Source organism: Centroberyx gerrardi, chromosome 2 (genome assembly GCF_048128805.1).
Source record: "Centroberyx gerrardi isolate f3 chromosome 2, fCenGer3.hap1.cur.20231027, whole genome shotgun sequence".
Taxonomy (NCBI): domain Eukaryota; kingdom Metazoa; phylum Chordata; class Actinopteri; order Beryciformes; family Berycidae; genus Centroberyx; species Centroberyx gerrardi.
Window position 1 is genome coordinate 29564851 of NC_135998.1, and position 21827 is coordinate 29586677.

A 21827-nucleotide genomic window follows, 5' to 3' on the forward strand; every position below is an offset into this window, starting at 1 on the left:
GACATGAATGAACTGGTTCATTAGTAGGACGTTTGATAGACAAGTGAAAGTGAATCATTTTTAAAAATCAGTTACAGCAAGTAATTGCTTGGCATATTTTTCACAGAATATGGAAAATATTCAAAGGTGATGGAACAGTGTAAATGTTTGACAGGTCACATGCATGCAGGCTTAGGCTTAAACCTGTTTACAGACAAGTGCTAATGGCTTACTTCCATGTAATATGGCATCCATTGCAATTTTTGCAGAAGTTATGATTGACTGTTATCCTGCAAACTTGCAGCTAGTGCTCAACACACACAATCTAGAAATAATAACCTATTACATGTACAGTATGTTTGAATGCAAATCAGTTATTATGAAATTCTTTGGTTGCAGCAGGCAACGAGTATCCCGCCACTATTGAATGCATATGTGGATTTGAAGTAAATCAACCTTAAGTATATTTCCAATCAATGTGACTTCAGACAAATCCACTCCTGTTTAGTCTTTGGAGATGTGTGTGTATGACCTTATTGATGCAGAGAGGCAGCACAGCCGAAAAAATCTGCGCCAATGTTGCGGGGGTAGCCTCCTAGCACCTTCACCTCCACAGGGTCAAACTTCCAGTAGTGCATCCCACTCAGGAAATGGGCATAGCCTGTCAGAAGGGAAGAGAGCAACAATCAACTTTGGGCTTTACGTTTAAAACGATCTAATTCAACAATCACCAAGATAGAGGCAGCAGATCTGGATGTTTTTTAAGCATCTGCATATTACATTGGATGAGCAGGTAGTGAAGATGTGGAAGTTAAAATGTAGCTTTTCCTGATCCTGATCCTCACCATATCTGTCTCGAAAGGCTGCATCGATATTGCTGGGCACACCCTCCCAGTCCTGCATGCTGTGAGGATGGGCGGCTTCAACACGATTCTCCTGTGGACTGAAGCGCCAGTAAGCGCCTGACTTTAAGAGGTAGATTTTCTGGACTTGGTCGTCTTCCCACTTTAGAGCTGCTTGGATATCCGTCACAGGCAGACCCAGCCGCTGCACTGAATCTGGTCCTGTGATTTTCCTTTCAGCATCAAACACCCAGTAACTGTCACCTGTCAGGAAGTCACACAATAAAAACAGAATAAAAACAAGTAGGACCTCATTCATTTGGACCTTGGACACTTAAACTGTACATTTACAGGAATACATACACTTTATGGTAAATCAGCTCTCTGATCAGGTTAATGTTGTGTGATGAGAGGACAACCTTCTTGGGATATTTCTAGACTTATCAAAAGCTCTTTGACAAAATTGATCATGACATTCCACAATACATATTATCTCACCACTGGCTTCATAAACAAACATAAAGATGCCATATTCTAGCAAACAATGGCGGCAAATGGATGGACATGGTCTACATCAGTTACCTAGATTCTGCATACTCATCAATGCTTCCAGTTGTTTTTGCTGATGTTACCAACTTTATCTTGTCACATAAAAATTTCTCCTAAATTTGTAAAGCAGGGGAAACATTTTAGCATTAGCATTTTATTATACCATTTCTGCACTGCAGCAAATGAGATTCACTGTATTACCTGTGTACTTGTATTACACATTATTGTCAGTGTATTTTCTTAGGGAATTGCAACCCAAAAAACTAAGATATGAAGATTGTTTAATTGCTTTTCCAGTAAGACCAACCTTGGAAGAACCAGATGTTGCCAGACTTGTCTTCATAAGCAGCATCGATGTGGTCAGGAATGCCTCTCCAGTGGCGCGAAGCCAAGGCTGGGTACCCGGCTTGTAGCTGCCCGTCACGGATACGCCAAACGTATCGAGACTTAAAGAAGAACAACTCCCCCCTGATCATGGACACAGCGTCAAAGTTTGTTCTGCAGGCATCTGGCTGTGGCATAAGGTAGAGAAAGACCGATGTCAGTGTTGATGGGGCAAATGCAGACCGGCTTTCCCAAAACGTACAATAAACGAGGCAACAGTAAAAATGTCGTCCCCCACAAATGACACAGACACACACAATGACAAATAAATGAATAAAAGAATAAATAAATAAATGTGGAAATATAAATAGGAATAAAAAAAACAACTGGGAAATATATACAGAAAAAGATTTATAAATCTGGAAATATAAAATGGTGTGAATCAAATTGTATTAAATGCTTTATTTTTTGGCACATTCATTTTTTTGATTCATTTTTATATTTATTTTCACTTTTATTTGTTAATTTATTTACATATAAATTTCTTTATTTATATATATATTTTTACATGCATTTATTTGCGTATATATTTCCCTATTTATTTCTGCTTTTCCTGACAAGCAGAAACTGTCAATCAACTTGTTTTGGCCATTTATTTATCATTGTGGCACTTTCAGTGTTCCATACATGAAGAACCCATTATGCCAGTCAGTGCATTTAATTATAGCGGCCCTCCCATTTCATTGCGTGGGGGACAACAAAGACAGATATCCTAAACCACAGCTTAAAATATGCCTTTTGATACCAATTCCCATCAGTCCGAACATGTACCTTACACATTAGCCCCTGATTATGAACTAAATAATTACATTTATATGGTCGTTATCATGACACACACACCAGAGAAATGTACGTCTCTGTGGACTAACTAATCTTCTGCACAAAATATTTGATTAAAACAACTGGACTGGTGAAGTCTCTGAAAGCATTTTAGCTTTAAGGCCCCATCCCAGGATTCTTCTCTCACCACTCCAGTGTCAATCTCATTCGTCTCTGTGATCTCGGGCGGTGCTTCCTGGCGGGGGCCGTATAGGTACTGGATGCCCCTCTTGTCATCGTCGCTCAACTCCAGCGGGTAGGAGAAAGTGTAGAAAGGCGACATCACAGCACCAGGCACCAGGGAGTGCTGGAGGCCCAGGACATGGCCAAACTCATGAGCTGCCACTTGTAAGAGATCTGTGCCTGAATGGGACAGCAATGGATAAATTGACGATGACACTGACACTATGTGTTGAATGTATTACTGTCCGATGAAAGTTTATTCATTTCAAATAAGGCAATCTGTTACCGCTGAATCACTTTGTAGCAGATGCATTACACTGTAAGGCAGGTGCTGCATGCATTGGACTTATTCAACATATGCATTAATAATACATGAGTGAGCTAAAATGAATGTTGTTTTGTCTGGGGGTTTTTTATTGCAAAACAGACATATACACACTGCACATTTTTACAAACAGCATGTAACATGACATGTTGCATTAACAACTCACAAATATGTATGATGACAAAGAAAGATTCTGAAGAAGATTTCTGATCATAGGATAAATAAAAGATTACATTTGGTATTGATAATGCTATAGAGCATTTTAAAGGATAACACTGGTGTAGGTTTACTTTTTTCCTATCACCATTATTGCCCATGAAAAGTCTAAACCCACCAATGTATTTGCCTCAGTCAGAAGCTCCTACTGTCTGTTTACTGAAGGTTTGTCCGACCTCCCAGAAGTCACAGGCTCCCATTGTTTTAAAAAATACATTAAAAACAACTCAGAGACAAACTGCTGCCTTGAATAATATAATACATCATGTTGAACAACAGATGTATTGTATGACTTCCCAACGCCACAGTGCGCAGTAATGGAAAAAAAGAAGATAGGCCCCATTAAACGTGATAATTAGCTACAAAGTCATGTCAGGAAAAACTGCAATACACATGCTGTTCAACATGATGGAGGCCCTATCCTTATCTTAAAACATATCAAATGTACTCACCCACATTGTTGCCCACTGTCCAGTGCTCATCATAGTCAAAGTGGATTTCCCCTTCTCTGTGTGTTCGGGGGAAAAAGGCGTGGGCAAGGATCCCTCCAGGTCCGTCGAAGGGTAAGTTGTCCCCATGCCAGTACCTACACAAACAGTACTTTGATTTTAGACAAACAAACATGAGCTCTAAAAAATTACCATTATGCCATTCAAAGAGGCTATGCCGATGACATTACTATCACTATTGGTCCTAAATTAAAATTAAAGCTACAGTAGGATTTTCATATCTCATATCAAATCCATTTTTATAGCCTGGTATAATTACTGTAAACAGATCAGCCGCCTGTTGGTTTGATTCAACACGAACACCCACCAACACATCACGTTTTCCCTCAAAAACAGAAGAACAACAGAACTCTTGCACAGATGTAGCTAGCAGGGATAGGTAGCTGGCTACAAGACCTGGCAACATAAAAACAGCCCATGATCCTAAGGGACAGAGTTATTGAGCAGGTCAATACAAAAAGGATCACTCAGGCCTGCTAACCTCGTATTCAGACCAACCACCATGCATTATAATTCTTGTGCTGGTTAAAAGTATGTCTTACAGTAATTTTCTAGTTCGATGATAACTGTCAAGCTTGTTAATTCTATAAAGCTTCAGCTTGTCATCACTCTAAAATTATTGCGGTAAACTTTTTGTAACAGTTGCACACAACTATATGCAACAAACAAAATAAACACCACTATAGTGTCTTTATTGGGTGTTGGGCCACCAAGAGCTTCCAGAGCAACTTCCATGTGCCTGGCATAGATTTGAAACTTATATGAAACTCTTCTGGAGTGACATGTCATTTTTCCAATAAAAAAAAAATCCCTTATTTGGTGCACTGACACGCAATACTGGTCTTGTTAGTTGCTGCTTAGTTGCTGTTCTGATCTACAAAAATGTTGAACTGGATTGTGGTGACTGATACAGCAACTTCAATTCAATGAATACTTGTGCTCTGTGAATGGGTGCATTTCTATCCTGGAAAGGATTACGGCCATCAGGGAAGAAACACTGTCCTTTATTTTGATAGTTGCTGACATTTGTGTCACATTAACAAGAACAGAAAAGTTGATACTCATATCATCGATGTGAGTACTCATACCGGCCACATTACCCTCACCTTTAAATAATCAAAAAGTTTAAGTAAAACACAAAAGTATGCCAAAGCTTAGGCAGGCACTTAGGATCTTACCCTGGCCAGGACCCAACCTTTTGCAAGCTAAATAAAACAGATTGCAATCGTTTACAGTAATTCAACTCAGTATCTGTAAGACCACAATTCCATTGTCTGTTTTGTGCAGCAAGGACACCGAATTATGGTTCATGGCAAGGCAATTAAAAGCAATTATGAAGGTAAGCAAAGAAATAGGCCTTGGCAGAAGAACTAGACATTTTCATTTGTCTGTTATGTGGGTGCATGTTGTGAAAAAAGAGGGTTTTTATGGCATGGAAGTACAGTTCGCATGCCAAAATGACAAATCTCAGTTGGAAAAAAATGTGGCCGGAGGCACACTTTGAAGCTCCTGCAAAACAAGTCCTGTGCTGCAACATTCAATTCAGGTTGGTAATCTACTCTAGAGCTTGGCATGGAAACAGTTTTTTTTACATTTAGGCTACTTGGGTCAGTTTAAAAAGGTATGGGTTTTTGCCGGTCTCCATTCAGATTTGAGTGGCTGACCAGCTCACACTACGGGAGTAGGACAAGACTTGAGGCGTGTAGTGTGTTGTCTGTTAGTGACTTGTCATACCTGTTGAAGTCAATAATGATGTCGGCTTTCCCAGTGGTGACCTCCCTGAACCTGAGAGGAGTCACTTCACTCCAGACACTTAATGCCTCTTGCAAGACACGACGCACTTTGTCCTTACTCATCTGCCAGGGGAAACGCATGATCCTATTGGAGACACACGCACACACGCACACACACACACACACACACACACAGAAAACACAAAACCATGTATTGGATTAGAGACCACCCATGTGAACCTCCATCTTTGTATCCCATAATCCTCTTTTTAGAGTGCCCATAGTGGCCCTGGTATAAAATTTCATGATTTTCCCATGACTTTCCATAACTACTGTAAAACTTCCAATAAAGAGCTGGGGAGTGTTGTGTGTATGCCTAAATAAAAGGCAGTCCACAATAAAAGCTGGGTAAAAAATATGGCAGTTACCAGAAAGCAGTATAAATTCATCCAACATTTATAGCCTAAAATATCATTAAAATTACCAAAATATCACAGAGTATATATAAGTAATATCACACGAGAGGGAGTGCTGTTATACTGTATATCAGCACAGCTGTGATTCGGTCATAGGGACAAGACTGCAGGCCGAGTGCCGAAGATAATCACTGACGATCAATGACATCAGGGTTATGGTTGGGATTGGGGTTAGGGTTACCATAGTCGAGATGCAGCAAATAGTGACACTTTATTGTCACATCTACTTTTTGTCACCTGATAGTTGAGGATCAACATTGGTCATAGACACTGAATTTGTGTTCATTGACCGTGGTTTTAAAGCCTATGATGTTATCTTGACGAATAGAAGTTGCAAGTGCCTAGATGAAAAGGGCAAATAGTAGTGGAGATAACGGACATCCTTGTCTTGTGCCCCGTTTTAGCTGGAAAGATTTTGATGTGTGACCATTAGTCATAATTGACACTGTTGGTGAGTTTTAAGAGTATCTCCATGTGGGGACATATGGCCTGATGCCAAATTGTTGCAGAATGGAGAGGAGGAAAGACCAGCTGACCCTCTCAAATGCTTTTTCTGCATCTAGAGTTATGTTGGCTGATGGAATGGAATTATTTAATTCTGATTTTTTTTTTCCATTTGCATCAAATTGGACAGCCTACGGGTGTTTCATGAGGAGTGTTTCCCTTTATGAAACCTGTTTGTCTTCTTCATTGTGTTCTGGTGTGAACAGTTTAGTATAGAATGACCTGAACAATTGGTTTATTTCTAGTGGATCTTGGGTTGTATTTCCAGGAGTGCTCTCAATTGCAGTAACAAGTGAATTTTCTTTGTTTTATTTAAGCATCCTGATTTTTCCAATTCAAAGTACTGTTGTCTAAGTCATATTAGATTGCGTTATACAAAGTGTTTTCTGGTTTATGTTGTTCAATTTGTGTCTGGCATTGAATATGTTTCTGTGGTTGGTTTCTGAGCGGGTTGTGTCAATTGTCTAATCTCTATCTCATTCTACAACAATTCTTGCTGGGGTTTTTTTTGTTTTTTTTCCAAGAGGTGAAAGATATTATTTTTCTTCTGCTTTGGTTGTTTCCCATCAATTATTGGCTGATGTTTCTGGTGTGTCATTGAATTCTACTATGAAGGACCATTCTTGTTTGAAGTAGTTTATGAAATCTTTATCCTTCAGCAGTGTATTGTTGAAGTGCCATCTGAGCAGTGATGCTTGTTGGGGCATGATCCAAAGTGGCAATGGGGCGAATGGCTGATTGAATGACTTTATGTACTATGGAATTGTTTATTGAAAAGGAATCTATGTGGAAGTATGATTTGTGGTGTGGGGAAAAGTGAGTGTAATCTCTAATGTGCAGATTTTTTATTCTGCAAACATCTTCTAGTCCATAATCTGACGTGTATTGTTTGAGTATAGTGGCTGATTGTGGGGGTTTAAAAGAAACCAGAGAACTATGCCCTGAGGCTGTGATGTCTCTCACAGTCACCTTCACCAGATAACTTATTTTTTTGGGCATTTTCGCCTTTTATTAGGCAGGTTGAAGAAGAGAGAGAGAGGAACGGCGAGGGGGAGAGAGGAGGGGAAGGACATTGCATCCACATGGTGCATGCCCCAGACCACCAAGCCACCAGGACCCCCCTTGAACCTGTAGCGTTACCCAGATTAAAATCTGGAGCACAATAACACAGTAAAATAATAAAATAATACTATGCAAAGGAACACAATAAGTAATCAAACAATGAGACAAACAGATGAGGATGGAACAAAATAGTACAAATTTAAATGTGTTAAAAAGGTGCATTTTAAGGCTCTTTTATAGCCATCTACAGATCCTGCTGCCCTCAGATCCTAGGGTAGGGTGTTCCATAAATGGGGAGATCTTAAAATAATTTCTGAAAGTAACAGGCAACCAGGGAAGTGATTTTAAAACTGGGTTTATATCTGCGTTCGTTCTAGTCTTTGTAAGCAGTCTAGCAGCTGAATTTTGGACCAGCTGTAGTTGATTTGGTTTTTCAACAGATTACAACTACTGCATTAGTACATACAATACATTATTACTTGGCCTGGTACTGAAATTTCTGGCTTTCAAAACTCAATTTCCAGCCCGCACTGTTTTGGAACAAAAACTCCCCACCCACTGGAGTCTCCAAACACTCCCAATCTTACTCTGTTTCTCATCTTATCAATTAGTTTTGTCTAGTTTCTAAACACAGCACAGGAATCTTTGTAATGTAGCAACAGTCAATGCCAGATGCACCCTCGTGAACACAACACACATACACACACACACACACACACACACACACACACACACATACGCAGAGTACACAGAGTGAGGTGAGACAGTGAGTTTCCCATCTCTCTCTCTTTCACTCAGTTTGATTTCATTTATGTTGTTTCTGCTGATGAAACTTTAAATAACTGTGTTCTATATTGATTTATTAAGGAACACAACATTTTTACAGTAATTACAAGATGATAAGAAGCCCTTATGGCAACTCTACATGCACTGCTTTGACAAATGAAATCTACAAGCAATGTTTTATGTTGTTTTGTCGCTAGTTGGAGAGCCAATGTGTGAGAAGCTAAAAAGTAAACACATTTCCCTGTAAGAGGCCATTAGCTCGGCCTCTCCACTCCATTCCCATCCCAGCCTCGTCCTGCTGAGGTCTACGTATATCAGACGAAAGCCAGTGAAGTTTAGTTTTGCTCTGACATGCTGAAGTGGTCTCAGATATAATGGATTTGTTTTTCCAGAGGTCATGACACCCTGATGCCAAATTACAGAGGGGAACTATAGCCTTGTATTATCCGGTAAGGGGCTGTCTTTCAACTGTAATTGGAGGAGAAGGCGTGACAGTCAAAATACTGGAGGGGTGCAGATGACCTCAAGAGGCTGAGGCCAACACTTCAGTCAAAGGCAATTCATCTTCTAATCTAAAATAATCTTAATCTAAACTGAATAATGTTCTTTTGTATTGGCATCTTGAATTTCAGACTGCTCCACTGACTAAATAAACCAAATTTAGCTGCTTCATTATTTAGCCATATCAAGTTCTCTCAGTTTAACTTGATCACTTAGAGAAGGAAAGGAACAAATCCATTTTATGAGCACACAATATGTATCAGGTGGGCAAAGGACATTTTTGTTCACCATCTTAAGGGTGCTACAAAGTCATCATCCCCCCACAGAAACAAATGTAACCGAAGATTTAGCTTCAGTATTAGCCGTGCTATTCAGACCTGGGTCGCATAACCTCTATAATTAAGTTTTCAGTGGGATTCAAAGCATATGTGTTGGGGATCATCAGGAGCGAGATCGACACATTACCCTTCTGTTCACTGTGAAGAAAAGAGTTCCTGTTGCTGTGCATTTATACTTAAAATGACAAAAACAGTGGTTAACAACTGAATAACTGAATAAACCAGTGTTCTTATTAACTAATAAATTAATTAATTAAAACTAATTAATTAAATTAAAGAGACTTCTTACTTGTAAGTGAGGTCAGTATTTTCCCAACGCCCTCCAAAGAGCGCAAATCGTTTCCTGCGCTGTTGTCCGTTGAGGCGTCCCTCCTTCTTCATGTTGTAGTACGAGAGGCCCATCTGCTTGGAGGCGGGATAGTCCGGGACACCGCAGCGTGGACGCTTCCAGGACTCGGTGTCATTTCCAGGGGGCGCTAGAGACGTCACATGGTACTCTTCGTTAAGTGTGTCCTGTTCAAGTTTTCCCCTCTTCTTCAGACCGAGGTGATGGTTCCTCTGAGGCCATCCCTGCAAACACAGGCACATCCATTTAAGTCTTAATACAAAAAACAAGTGCCCACCTGAAACAACGCCACCATAGGAAGTCAAGGAACTGAGCTTCTGCAACTACATAATCTCCTCAGTATTGCAATACTCTGTTTCTATATCAGCAGAATTTGGAGGAAATGACTGTGCTAATTGCCAGGATTGATATTTTAATAAGGGGCACTGAATCCACCCCACCCCATACTAACCCAACCCACCCTTTTAGCTGTTATGCTATTCTCTATAATAACACTTAAAGTGAAGGTAACCTATTTTCCAGAACTGCTGAAAAAGTGAAAACTGGTGCTGCATTTTGTTGGATTGAGAGAAGCAGGTAGCATAGGGTGAATTATTACTGTCTTTTTATGTACTTTTTTTAAAATGCTTCCACTGTGAGCCTGAGGGAACTTTTTTTAATGCTGTAGCTTGTAGAGAAGTTCTTTTTTAAAAAGCCATTAAGCCATTAATGGTCAAAAAAGAAAGCAAAAGTAGCTTAAGACAAAATAGTCTTTGTAAACAAACCCGTCTCTTCACTTTACAGGTATCAAGAACAAGGAAACTTATTGAATTGCATTGATAGAAAAAAAGAAAATAATACTAAAAACTGTGAATGGCGATTGAACAGCTGTTGTATCATATAGAGATGAATTGTTTCCATAAAAGCTTCATCTTGAGAGAAAAAGATGGCATTTTTGACTGCAATCGCTGACAATAATTAATTTCCCATTAGATTACATTGTGTTATACTGCCTGCTTTCATGTCTGTAGTGGCAAGTTGCCAAATCGAAGTACTTCAAAGTTAAAGCTTTATAGTCAAACAACACATTCAGATTTGATGTATATGCAGCTAGTTATAGTGTACTTTTGCTAGATTCATTTTTTAATTGTAACCACAACTGCAGTTAGATAGGCTTTCTGTAACTGCAATCGAAACTCTCCTCCTCTCCATTACATATTTTTCACACCATGTTACCATAAATGTCTCAAAGAGCATGGACACATTTAGAGCAGCTTGTACACAAAAGTTTGGCTCCCCTTACATGAATGGATTGAGAGCATTATGGGGTGTCAAATCCCTTACTGCCCTTGTCTATTTTCGCTAGGTGACCCCCCACTCTCTGCGGACAAAATCCCTTCCAGTTATACAGACTGGGTCCAAACAGCTTTCATGCTCGGCAGAAGACTAAACTTGTATTTTTTATTATAGATTTATTTTGCTTTTCCCCCCTGTCTGTCTTCAAGTTGGGTTTTGTCATTTTTGGTCTTGCAATGTACTTGTCCATGCATCACTTCACTGTCTTTGTGAATCCAAAAACTCAATAAAGTATACTGTTTGTATGATTAGTATACTAATCATACAAAAACCACAAACTCATAGTTAGAAACTAAAAGTAATTCCAGGATTTCTTTTACCTTGTTTCATGTGTCTTGCACCGAGAAAAGGGTTTAATTCCAGCAAACAGGTGGAGTACCAAATGAAATTAACTTATTTAAGGAAATTCAACACGTTTCTTGATTTTGACTGCACATTTGCCATAGACGCATACAGTCAGGATTTTTTCAAGGTTGATGTACATGGCAGCATAATGTTGGTAGTGCTTGGTAGCAGCACTTGGGAGCCAACAAACAGAAATACATTTTTGGCCATGAGGAGGGAGAACCATATGCATCAAATTGGCTTTGTAAATGAAGGAAAACAAGTTAGGAAAGAATTAATCAGTGGGCATGTGTCAGGACAACTAGAGGAGGCTAGGAACTTGGGAAAGTGATTCAACATAAGCCAGCAACTCCCAGGCCCTCCAGAGAGAGTCTGATACCAGCTGCAGTTCAAAGTATGGAAACCCATTCCATGACTAAGATAGCAGTTTATGTATCACATATGGTGATACGGTGGTTAGTCACGCTCCATCCTCATAAAGTTAAGTCAGCTGCTTGCTGATACAGTTTGGTTTCTGAACTGCTGAGTGGACTGTTTCAAGCCAGAAGGGTCAGCTGTCCCATTAGCCTATGATTGTTGGTACAATTCAGGTTCAGAATTGCTGAGTGTGCCATTTCAAGCCAGCAGGATCAGCCGGACCACTGTCCTATTGTTGCTGAGATTGAGGATGAGGGTGGAAATTATTGGGTGAGAAAGTGTAAATAAGTGTAGGTGCAATGTCAGGGCAGTTCAGGTGCAGTGTAGATGAGTATAGATCAATGTTGAAAGTGTGTGTGGAAGAGGGTTGTGGGATGATAAAATATGCTGTTATGCCTTGTGAGGTCGTCATGGGGCTGGTGCTCACTTGTCTTTAAGTGATTCGCTAGTTGATACTGCAGATTGTTTTATTGGGATAATGGTAACATGGTAATAGCTATTCTTCCTGAGGTTAACAAGAAACAGACAATATTACAGTAATATCATAGTATATATTATAGTGAATAATAGGTTTAAACTAAAGATGTTATGCCAACACCAGAGCCAACAAATTTATGGCCTGTAAAAAAATAATCCATAGTTTTGCAGATTTGACTGATATGTTTTACAATAAAACCTTAATGATCTCTGGTGCCTCTGTAACTGACATATAATGAACCATGGCATCTGGCTGAGTTTCAAATACTGTAATCAAAATCAACAAAAGAGGGTCGAAAGTAAATTAAGAAGATTATTTCATTATCAGTTTAATCCATTTTGGAGATTTGAATGATATTCATTTTATCTGTCAAAACATGGAAATTGTTAACCTCGTGTCATTCTGATTCCGATTTACACAGATGCAAAAACATATCTAATGTTTTTATCTGAGATTAGACCACCTGCTGTGTCTGCCTTGGGTCACATGCTTGTCAAATTTGACTACATATATTTGAAATATGGCCCTACTCTAGAAAAGTCCCTTCAACCACTCCTCCCATCAGCTAAGCCAAACCATCTGCTCTGTGAGGCTTAAAACAAAAAGCACTGCAGTCCCTATCACACAGAGAGAGATCAATGCCTCTTAACACTGAATCAACACACAGCAGATTTGAAAGATGAACACTGCAAACGGCACTTCACTGAAGATTCATGCCTTGTTAGCACTGCTTTGGTGAAAGACAGCCTTCTGATGTATGAGTGTAATGAAAAGAAGTAATAGCTCAGACTATTTTGTTGATATTAATTGTTCTTCCTGGGTGAAAAGCAAACAGTATAGAAGAACAAAATAATAAAAGCTCTCTAACTAACTGTGGTGTGACTCAGAGTTTTGAGACTCAAAAACCAAGCAGGGCCTCAGACAAAAACGGTGTGATAGGCTCTGTGGAATGAACTCAGGTGTGCCATCTGGGCCAAGTCCAGCAGTTCATTATCCTGTCTAGGGTATGGCAGAGTGGCTTAGTGCTTAAAGATGGGTACTCAATGGGTCACAAGTCTCAGGTTCAATCCCCACAACAGCCAATATGTCCCATCAAAGTGTCCTTGAGCAACACACTGAAGCCCTTGGTTTGTTCTTTCCCTTGCAAAATGCAAATATGCATCGCTGGTCTGGTACCTTTCTCTCAGCAAATGCAAAATTATTAATTGCATTATAATCAGACCCTCATAGGTTTTAGGGAGGAGGTACCATTTCATGCAGATCTTTTTTTTTTACTTCAAAATTTGTCTTTGCCAACTAGAGAAGACCAACCACAGACAACAACCACATTTCAGTGCTGTTAAGTAAGCTATCAACCACCTGAGTACATGTGTTGTACTATTGCAAGTCCAGATTGTTTTTTTTTGTTTTTTTTATCCCAAAGCAAGGGACAAATAAAAAAATCAGGCAATACAGCTGAGTACACAACAGAAACTACTATGTAAGCATTTACTTTTTTTTTTTAATCAAGGTGGCCAAATGCATTCAAATGCGGCCATCTTGTGATGTGGTTTGAGTGATCAGACCAGCACACCTGGATTCTTGTGCAGTTAAGATCTACTGGATAAAATCTTACACATGGTAATACCAGGTGTAAAGGGGGTTAAAAAGGATTCAAAGCTTTTTTATAATGTGTGCATAGTCAAAGACAACAACCAGTCACCAAGTTCAAAATAGTCATGCAGCTGTAAGCGTGCTAAAGGGCCTACATTTGTAATATAAGAAACGTTTTCTCAAATTCAGACTTTTCTCCGTATCCCATGGTATCATTGTAGTAGAAGTCAGGAGACCATTTCTCTGAAGACAATCATGATGTCTACAGTTTGTTTTGGAAATCTGTACGGCTTTCAAAACTGTTCACGTTTCAAATTTTTTCAATTCATTATGCATTTTGTAAGTTTTATTTAAACACATCGACAGATTTGAAGGCAATCTTGTTACAAACATTAAGAGGATAGGCTAAGGAAGCCTGTTTGGTTCAATTCATCCGAACCATCGAGCGTTTACTCCTTTAGTTCGGTTCGTTTGGGCAGGTGAGAACGATGCCTTTCGATTTCGGGTGGCACCAAACGACCGCACCGAGACCGCCTGAAATCGCGAGTCTCGGTCCTCTTACAAGTAGGCTGAGGCACGGTTTGTTTATGGTGAGAACACAACGCGGGCCAACCACAGGGTATCACGTCTCGACTGATGCTCACATCCAATAATTTCTTTGTGAGCTCTTAGCTGGTAAGCCCACCAGAGAACATGAATAAAGCCTACGAGTGCAGTTAAGTGCAGCGTAATTTGCTAATGTCAGTCACCGGAATACACTTTGCTTTGATTTTCCCCCCGCGCCAAAAAGTATGACAGGTCACTAAAACTGTCCAATGAATGAATCTGTCCATGTGACCTTTGTTGACAACTCTTGGTTAATTTGCATAAATGAACTAAATGCAAATTGCAACAAGGCATCTTTTCTGGCAGACCAAAGAAAATGAACTATAGGCTAGGTGTGATCGCACCCTTAGGTGAACTCAGAAGCTAAATGAAGGTGAGTGACAGAACTAAAGCAAGCGTGTGGGCAAGGAGTACGGTTTCATTTAAACAGCATACGCTTACAGATTCAACAAGGTCAAATGACAATGAAACAAAGTCTTTGATATGGTGGGGGAAAACTGGGAAAAGGAGCTAACATGTCACCACAGGACATTGTGGTTGCTGCGTCTCACCCACACTGACATGCCCCAGCTTCGCCCCTAATAAGGTGATAAAGACGAGCCGGCCTACAGAGCCCAACATTGTTGCTTTATCTTACAGGTGGCATCTGTTACACTGGGGAGTCTTTGTTGGTGTCATTCAAACGCAGAAATACAAAGCGTACATGTATGAATGTGTACACATGAACATGCACATGCCTGCAAAAATATGCACGCACAAACAAGCGCGCGCACGCACGTGCATGCGCACACACACAAACGCATCCTTAAAACCTACCACAAAGTTGTATTACACACAGTGAGCAGATGTCTGGAAATTCCCTCCTCACCCATGACATCAGGGTGTCTGCACCATAACAGTGTGTGTGTGTGTGTGTCTGTGTCATGAAAGGGTTTGAGGATGCTGACGCTACATTATTTAGAACGACTTACTTTGTGACTCGCAATAAGAAACACTAAACAATAAAAAGGCAATAGGGGGTACAGAATCTTAAATGTAACTACACTCATTTACTAAATAGGATTTATTAAATAGGAAAGAGCTGTCATTTTTTTCTTATTTGACTACCCAAAACAACGCGCTATAAATGTGATAAGCTCTATTCCCACACCAACAGACATCCTCTGGCAGATAAAAAGTAGTCCACACTTGAGATAAATAATGTGCACAGTGGAAGAAATCCCTCAAGGGCAAATATTTAACCACAAAGAGCCTGAGACATCAGCAAGCATTCAGTGTTATGCACACAAACCGGCTGATTACGGCAAGTGGAGAGAATGTTTGGAGGGTGAAGAGGATTAGCATGAGGGGAGATGAGAGACGGATCCGTCACTGTAAATACCTCTTACTAAACTCTAAGCTCTCTAATAACAGATTTCAAATTTAACTTCGTTTTCAGACATTTCTAACAGTCTTTGACATAAAATGCACTTGGGAGACCAACCAAAGTTACCAAACAAAAGCATCTAGAACAAACTGTGGGAGAGGGAAACATTAATCCTTCACTGTTAGACGAGAAATGCCCGTCAGAGACACAGGCATTAGCTTGTGCTGAATTAATGAGCTTATTATGGTGTGGTTTTATGCCCACTCAAAACATATTGTCAGGGCTTGACTGCATGTTGTGAAGATCAGTCTCTCTGAAACAACTCTGATTTCATTTCTGCATAAACTAAGCTGTTAGAAAATAAGCACTTCAGTAGCCTAAATGTCAATAACTTGAATAAACTTTTCCAGGCTGATACTTTTGCAGCGTCTTCCTTTTTGGCAGAAGTCATGGTTATGTACACACACAGTATGATGTACAAACAAAAGTCTCAGGGGTTGCTGTCTGTTTGCCTGGATGTCTCTCTCTCTCTCTCTAAGTACCTATCTGGTGCTTTCCCTTTTTCCCCTGAGTCAGCAAGCAAGCGGGTTTGTTATCCTCCACCAGATGCCAGATGACTTGCCTCTGCCTGCATAATCTTACTCTCTCACTTTGTCAACAGCATGGAACAAATTGACAGCACTAAACTTGGCTCCCATTACGCTCTCGAAGGTTTGAGAGGAATGGTCTCCCCTTTGGAAATACAATGACATAATACACATAATGTTTTTTCTCTATTATCGTAAGAAAATGAATGTTTCATTTGTCTAAATCTGTAATAAAAGACCCCTAAATAAAAAAAAAAATTTAATACAAAATATATACCTGTGTACAGTTCAAGCATGTCCACCCACTGTCATTGCTGCCTCTTACTTAAAGGGAATTCAAATTTTAATTTAATTTTAATGTAAAACTAAATGAGCCATTTTCCCAAGGGAAGTAAAGACTTAATCTGTCAGTTATGTTATGTTAGCATGTTGAAATGACAACAATGGACAAAGCAAGGTAATGACACTTAGGGCCCTATTTCTACGTCAAACATTACAAGCCTTTCGGTGAGAAACTTCATATCTTTCAGCAAAGCTTCGAAAACATCAAACATCAGCCAGATACATTTGTGAAATGTAAAAAAAAAACAAAAAAAAAAACCTGTAAACATTGAGCACGCGAGTTTACTGCAGGGTTTAAGTTTCAGAAACGTTATTTTGAAAGGTAGGCTACAATAACTGTTAGCAAGCCTCACTAAAAACACTGTGAAGTAAATGAGTTATCATTCACGTTCAAGTTGTATGTATCACTTCTGTTTTTAATTTTCTCTCTCTCTCTCACACACACACACACACACGCACGCACGCACACACACACACACACTCACACTCACTCACACACACACACACACACAACATCCCTCATATCCTCATAAATGAGCATGTGGGCTCTGCCACTTGTGCCCACTTCTTCCCCGACTAAGGTTTCCTACGTTTCCTCCGGTAAAAACACCCCTCGTGCGACATTGCTGAAGTTCGTTGTGTGTTACTCACCTGCTTGTACCTGCTGACGGTCCTCCTGTCGTGTACCGGCAGAGAATGAACGCAGAGCAAAAGGTGCAAAGGGAAGATGCTGCTGCAAAACACTACAATCCGCATCATCTTTCCACACACAGGGCGATAATACTGTATGCAAAGCAGACACACAGAGGAAGAGGCTCGCTGCCGGTCGGGAAGGTGGTGAATGGTGGAAATTAGTAGCGGGAGGAGATTTTATACCGCCGCTTTTCTTTGTTCTCCTCAAATGTCACTTTTTATATGAGCTCCCTAACAGAAGTGCTCAGCTACACACGTGATTTAACCCCTTTTAGTCTTCGGCAGAGCAACGCAATTTATGGGAATTATTAGGTTGCAATATTTACCTGAGAATAGAATAGAATAGAATAGCCCATTGATCTTCCTTTATATATTCCTTATAACACTTTAAAAAAAAAAACAATTACAAAGTGCTTTCAACTGAGTAAACACAATGCAAAGAAAACATAAGGACAAAGAAAGAAACAAAAGTAGGCTAAACTATTGCTCAAATATCATTACATAAAAGCAAATTAGTTTTAACATATCATTTTAAAGATGATACACATTCACCATCACTACAGGTTTCCTAATCGGTTTCTACTTTAAAAGGTTGCTGTGTTTTCCTAAGTAAATGATAAACTTACAAATACAATATGGAAGTGAATGGTGGAATCTATCTATTTATCTATCTATCTATCTATCTATCTATCTATCTATCTATCTATCTATCTATCTACCCATTACATTATTTAAAGAAATAATATAAGTCTTTTTGATCCACTATGTCCTGATGAAGTAATGCACATGATCAAGAACTTAAAAAAAATCCTTCAGCAGGTCATTATGAAATCAGTTCCTTCCTATTGAAAGAGAGTCCAAGTCCATGGAAACTGGTGTTGTTCCCAAAGATGGCAAAATAGTGAAAATCATACTTTTTTCATACCCGGAGACCCTTGTAACACACTTCACCAATTACCAGCCAATATCCAATTACCCTGCTTTTCAAAAATCTTAACGAAGCTGGTATACACATGAATATTGAAACATTTAAATGAGCACAAAATAAGAATACTCAACTTTCATGGCCTTCATGCAACTTGCAGACAAAATATTCACTGACATGAATGACATTTTAGTTTGCACTGCATTTTTTAGACTTATCGAAAGCTTCTGATACAGGCAATCATGATATCTTATAATCTAAACTAAAACACTATGGTTTCCATGGACATGCCTTAAAAAGGTTTACACAGTTACAGTAAATGGCGAGGGAGTAAAATGTCAGAGCAAATAACTGGGTCTCCAACAAAGCCAGCATGACATGTGGTGTGCCACAAGGTTCTATCATAGGACCCCTTATTCCTCATTTATATCAATGACCATGCTTCAGCGTCTAAATCTTTTCTTCCCATTCTGTTCGTTGACAATACGATGGTTAGTATCTCAAGATTGTTTCAACTCAATAAATTATCATTGGATATTAAAAAGTCAAACTTTGTTATATTTACAAATAAAAATAAAAAATACTGTAGTTCATTGAATCTGTTTCCTTGGAATCTTGGTAGATGAGAGTCAGGCTTGGAAAAACCTGCAAAAAGGTAGTAAAGTCATTAGGTATCATCAAAAAGCTATTAATTTGGTTCTTGCTATGTCTACTGACATGACATTACAGCACTGAGGAAGAACTGTAACTATATTATGTCTCCTGTAACTAGCCCATAATACTTCCGAACAGGATCATTGAGAGAACCAAGCACATAGAGCTATAAAATGTTAAATCCATGGGAACAGTATGTGTGTATAAAAAGCAGCATTCCTTTTTCTTGAGAAAGGACTGGAGGTGGCTGTCTCAGCTTGGACTAAGACAACACTGAGACGGGTTATGTCTGACACTGTGAATAACAACTGTCACAATGTGCCAGTCTTTGAGATAATGCAATTCCTGTCCTAAGCTTGCAGGCATCATCTTATACACACCACGCACCTTCTGTCTCTATAAGTTTTATGTTCCTTCTTCACTTTGTTGAGACTACCTCCCTCTTCAGCGGATGCTCTTGTCTGACGAAGACTTCTCTCCTCTGCAGATCACTGAATAAATCATTCTTAGACTCTTCAAGTGTGTGTCTTTTATCAAACTACAACATGTTGTTGTGATAAATACTCTAATTGTCCCAAACAGTTCTTGGTCCCGTGATCCGGATGCCTACGGCCTTGGACGTATTCTTCAACTGAGGGAGGTAATGAGGCAAATGTCCAGCCATGACACACAAAAAAACACAAAGGTAAGAGACTTGTTTTCTTCTCTTGGAGATGTTGCCCATTGCCTGATTCAGTTGTTGGAGTATGGCCCTTTAATGGTTAACAGCATCCAGACCTAGTGATAAAGGACACTTGAAGGACTGTAGGGTTGTAGAAATGTGTTAAGTTATGAGTTACAATAGAGTAACAGGTTGATGTTGTTAGATTACTGGAAAACTGGATAGGTGGGCTTAGGTCCCGGCCTGGTATGGCCATGTTGGTTTTGGAAGCATGTTCAGTAGTTATGGTACTTCTGATTTTGGACTGGGATGTCCAAAGGATGTGAAATTCATCCTAGTGTATATTTAAAAAAAAAGATGAAGTTCATTTGCCTGTGGTCCTCAGATTGCCCACAAATGTCTTCACAGTTTTCAAGGCCTCCAGTTCCATAGATAGATGGTTAACAAAAGAGATCTGTGGCTATATCAATTAGGGCAGCTCAGTTATGGCATCCACTGCACCAGGACATCTGGTGGAACTGCTCCTCTTTACCTCAGACTGTCCTGGTTTGGATAACATCTCTTGTCAAGGAGAGGGGTGTGCTGATGACTTCATGCAGCTCCATTAGGATTCCTCTTTCAAACACATCAGCTGCCAGTTTTCCTGAGAGGATGGTTTATAAACAGAGGTGAAGGACTCTGTTTTGTCCAGCTCAGATTTACAGTAAAAACTCAAGTTTGGTTGTCTCCATGTCTCGGTCTATGTTTGTTGGAGGTAGTGAAATCAGAATATCTGCCACACAGAGCTTAAACACAGCCTAGAAGACAATACTTCAGATTGACAGGATTGTGAATGTCGGGCTGGTAGATGCAAATTGACTTTGGATAACAGAAACAATTCATCATACATTGCTTCACTGGCTGACAGTTGGATGTCTGAGCTTGAAAACTCCTCAGACTGAGTGAGAACATTGTCTAATAACTGGGTGGTGTTGTATCTTGATGACAGGTTCAATTGGCACCAGAGGTATTTTGGAGTTTCAGAAATTTAGGCTCCAGCCAAGGGGATTTATGGTGAGGCTTTCTTTGTCAAATAGGGCCGGTATACATAGGCACACCTCCAAGTACATTCTATGAATAGTAAACACTGAATTATTACCCTTGTGCCATAATCCTATATGAATATGTGGCCTACCTACACATGTTTGTTTTCATATTTTAACAATTTATTTTCATGTTGTATTCGGACATCATGTGAATTTTTACTTCCGAGGTGAAATTTCCAATTCATATCATATAGGTAAAAAGTGTTTTTTTTCTGTATGTGAACATTTTTTTCATGCTTTCAGCTGCCATTACATATGACTATATGTGTTTCACATCAATATCACATGCAAAGAGACAATCCTCATGTGAAAATGTCCTCTTCACATGGGAAATTTCACATGTTCACACATGAAAACCAACAACATATGTCGAAAAAGTCTAGACCATGAATAATCCAAAATAAAAATTGTAGGATTTGAGGTGATGGCAGCACATCATATGTTGCTCCATAAAAAAATCTAATTGTAGATGCCTCCATATTCTACAAGTGTCTCCAACAAACCTTCTTCCCCTCTACACTGATCACTCACTGTCCCTGATTAGCTTGAGAAACAGCTTTGGCACACTTTGCTGCTTCCTCTTGGCAGTGCATTTGCTTTGCTACCCATTTCCTCCTCTCTAAGACTGTTGCTGCGTGCCATACAGGAGTGTTTATGCCAAAATCATGCCTCCATCATGCTGTAGTAAATTCCAATGTGATTAAGCCTATGCCTTGGAAAGAGCTGTAAACCAGATTTCATATTACAATAAGGGAAATCTTCCGTCTACATTCAAGAGGCAAATCTGACTGACCAAAACTGACTTATTTCTGAAGAAACTTTCTCTTTCTATTTAGAACAAGATCTACTCATGCATGGTAATTTCAGTTGTGCTTTAGGGGCTTGTGAAGTTACCACTTTCACTCTTAAAGCTAAAAGATATATGGTGGTTTATATGCTTCATAGTCTTCTGTTGTATTTATAACCTCTACGAACCAGTAATCCCTTAAAATACCCTTACATTTACATGAATTCACCCCTTAATTCATGCAAAATCCCCTTCAAATTAATCAAGGGAGTTATTAATGGAGGAGATCCCATCAAAACCCCCTTAAACACCTGTTAATTATTGACTCCTTACTTTTTAATTTAATGTAAAATTCAGGGAGACAGGAACTTTCCATTAATAATTCATTAATAATCATGCAA

At 39.4% G+C, this 21827-nt stretch overlaps 1 protein-coding gene across 1 annotated transcript; it reads right to left on the reverse strand.

The window, feature by feature from the left end:
* Positions 1 to 512: 512 nt before the first annotated feature.
* LOC139915612 (stromelysin-3-like) lies at positions 513 to 17380 on the reverse strand. Its single transcript, XM_078286865.1, has 8 exons — positions 17273 to 17380; positions 9496 to 9776; positions 5541 to 5684; positions 3750 to 3883; positions 2722 to 2936; positions 1678 to 1882; positions 825 to 1085; positions 513 to 640 (listed from the first exon to the last, which is right to left on the reverse strand). Exons 1-8 carry the CDS (start codon positions 17378 to 17380, stop codon positions 513 to 515), a joined length of 1476 nt encoding a protein of 491 aa, XP_078142991.1.
* Between the last annotated feature and the right edge of the window lie 4447 nt (positions 17381 to 21827).